At 43.0% G+C, this 2,676-nt stretch overlaps 1 protein-coding gene across 1 annotated transcript; it reads right to left on the bottom strand.

Moving 5' to 3' along the window:
• Positions 1-1,075: 1,075 nt before the first annotated feature.
• LOC135977926 (olfactory receptor-like protein COR4) lies at positions 1,076-1,858 on the bottom strand. The gene has a single exon (XM_065579079.1). It carries the CDS (start codon positions 1,856-1,858, stop codon positions 1,076-1,078), a length of 783 nt encoding a protein of 260 aa, XP_065435151.1.
• Positions 1,859-2,676: the final 818 nt, after the last annotated feature.

The following is a 2,676-nucleotide window of genomic DNA, read 5'->3' as shown; positions in this document are numbered from 1 at the left end:
TGACTCCTAAATTCACAAAGAGTTGTGTGTGGGACTCTTGATGTGAGTACTCAAGAAATATCAGATCCCACTGAGCATTCACGACATTCTCCCTTCCAACAAACACAGGTTGAATATCATTTCACGCACACAAATGTCTCCCAGAAAACAGAGGAGTTGGGCTGTGGATCTGATTGAAGCAAAATCACAAAATTTAATTGAACAAATATCTGTCAACGTTTTTGGACATTAAAACCCGTCCTGGTCATTGCTCATGAATCCATTGTTGCAGTGCGAACTTTTCCCTTTTATGCAGTAATTCTAAGCAATATTTAAATCAGCCTCTTACATCTTACACTGAAAAATCAATTTCAAAGTATTTTATTATAGGCACAGGGGAGCAAACCATCATTTAATAACCGACATGGCTTTTTTATGCACATAAGGCCTCTAGTCAGGAACGCATCTCTCTTCAAAGCAGCACCTAAATACCTGTTTAACTTTAAACATGTGCTTATGCCCCACTGAAGTCAAAGGGAGACAAACCTAAACATGTGCTTAAGGACTTTCTGAATCAGAGCCAATGGGCAGGTCTACGCTACGGGGACTGGTTGATCTAAGCTACACAATTTGAGTTACGTTAGTAGCGTAACCCAAGTTGACATGGCTTAGATCTACTTACCACAGGGTTCACACTGTGCTGGGTCGACAGAAGAAACTCTCCCATAGACTCCTCTTACTCATCTCGTTCTGGTGGAGTACCGGAGTCAAAGCCAGAGTGACAGTCTGTCGATCCAGTGCGTCTTCATTAGACCTGCTAAATTGTCCCCTGGTGGATTTATCGCTTCAGCATTGCTCCACCCCGTAGTGCAGACAAGCCCTATGTGTGCAGAGAAGCCATTGAAGGATTGGGTTGTCCTATTATGGCACCCTTTGGGGAAAGATGGGCCCTCAATTTTGTCTCTATTGCTCTCCTCAGGGCGTCCTTCACATCCTTGTTCCTCAGGCTGTAGATGAGGGGGTTCAGCATGGGGATCACCACCGTGTAGAACACGGAGGCCATTTTGTCTGTGTCCAGCGAGTAGCTGGTGCTGGGTCAGAAATACATGAAGAGAATTGTCCCATGGAACATAGAGACGGCCGTCAGGTGGGAGGTGCAGGTGTAGAAGGCTTTGCGCCTGCCCTCGGTGGAGCGGATCCGCAGCACAGTCACAATAATTAAGATGTATGAGATGAGGATGGTCACAATGCTGATCACCTCAATCAGACTGCCAAAGAGGAAAACGAGTAGCTGATTGATGGAGGTGCCGGAAGAGGAGAGCTTTAGAAGTGGGTTGAGATCACAGAAAAAATGATTCAGGATATTGGAGTCACAACAGGATAATCTTAGCAAACCGCTGGTGTGTATCACAGAGTTCAGGAAGGCCCATAGATATGAACCAGCCACCAGCCGTAGGCAGTGCTTTGGGGACATGATGACCATATACAGCAGCGGGTTGCAGATGGCTACATAACGGTCATACGCCATTACTGCCAGCAGAAGGCACTCAGAGATGACAAACAATATGAAGCTAAAATATTGGATGATGCAAGCTGGATAGGAAATAGCTTTCCTCTCGGCTAAGAAGCTCATCAGCATCTTGGGAGTGATGACTGTGGAGTAACAGGCATCCACGAGAGATAAATTCTTGAGAAAGAAGTACATGGGGGTGTGGAGTTGGGGGTCGATCCTGATTAAAACCATCATCCCCAGATTCCACACCAGGGTGATAATATAGATCACTAGGAACAGCACAAAGAGGGGGACCTGCAGCTCCAGACGATCTGTCACTCCTGTGAGAATGAACTCGGTCACTGCCGTACAATTTCCTCCAGCCATTCATTCAGCCTTGGGCGCTAGCTGCGGGATCAACCATAAAGGAAGGCATTAGTTCTTATGCAAATGGTGTATGCTAATATAAAGAACTGTGGTCATATGCGTAAAGACCCTTTATCTCTAGGAAAGTGCATTACCCTGCCATTTAGTCTGATTTACACATTTTGACCTGTATTCTGTTGATATTTTAATTTCACTTATTAGTGTAGCCTCACAGACTCAGTGGAATGCCTCACATAAATAAAATTAAGGAATAGGTTCAATTTTGTGGGACTGGTACCTTAGACAGTAGTAGAATCCATGGATCTCCATTATACCTGGGAACAATAACATGGTTAGGAGGAACGCATAGTTTGCATCGCACTCTGGTTATTGGTTGACAGTTTCCCCCACCGAAATATGCCTCCATGTTTTTAAATCATCGGCTACCAACTAGAACACATTATGCACATACTTTCATTGAGAAAATATTTCAAAAATGGAGCTTCTAAATGTATCCCTTCTGGACACTACAGCCATGCTGACTAAATCCTGTAGCTTCTTGTTCTTTGGCTGCTGGAAAATTACCTTACGTACACTTCTAATGATCAGAGAAAAAGTGTGTAGCCAGGGGTGAATATTTCTGAGAAAATGAACAACAGTGAATATATTTTTAGAAACATATATTTATAATGATAAGAAAAAATATTCTATGTATAGATTTATCTTTTAACCTGTCTTTATAGAGATAAGAAACTGCCTGTAAACCTATTTAATCATATATCAATATCCTCAATGCACCTTTTTCTTCACCCCATGTCACAATAGTGATTGCCAAATCA

The sequence above is a fragment of the Chrysemys picta genome, unplaced genomic scaffold, assembly GCF_011386835.1.
Source record: "Chrysemys picta bellii isolate R12L10 unplaced genomic scaffold, ASM1138683v2 scaf79, whole genome shotgun sequence".
NCBI lineage: Eukaryota > Metazoa > Chordata > Testudines > Emydidae > Chrysemys > Chrysemys picta.
The sequence above is the reverse complement of the archived record's forward strand: the minus strand, read 5'-3'. Positions and strand labels throughout refer to the sequence as shown.

Excerpts from the sequence above, each read along its gene's own strand:
- LOC135977926 (XM_065579079.1), bottom strand. The coding sequence starts at position 1,858 with ATGGCTGGAGGAAATTGTACGGCAGTGACCGAGTTCATTCTCACAGGA.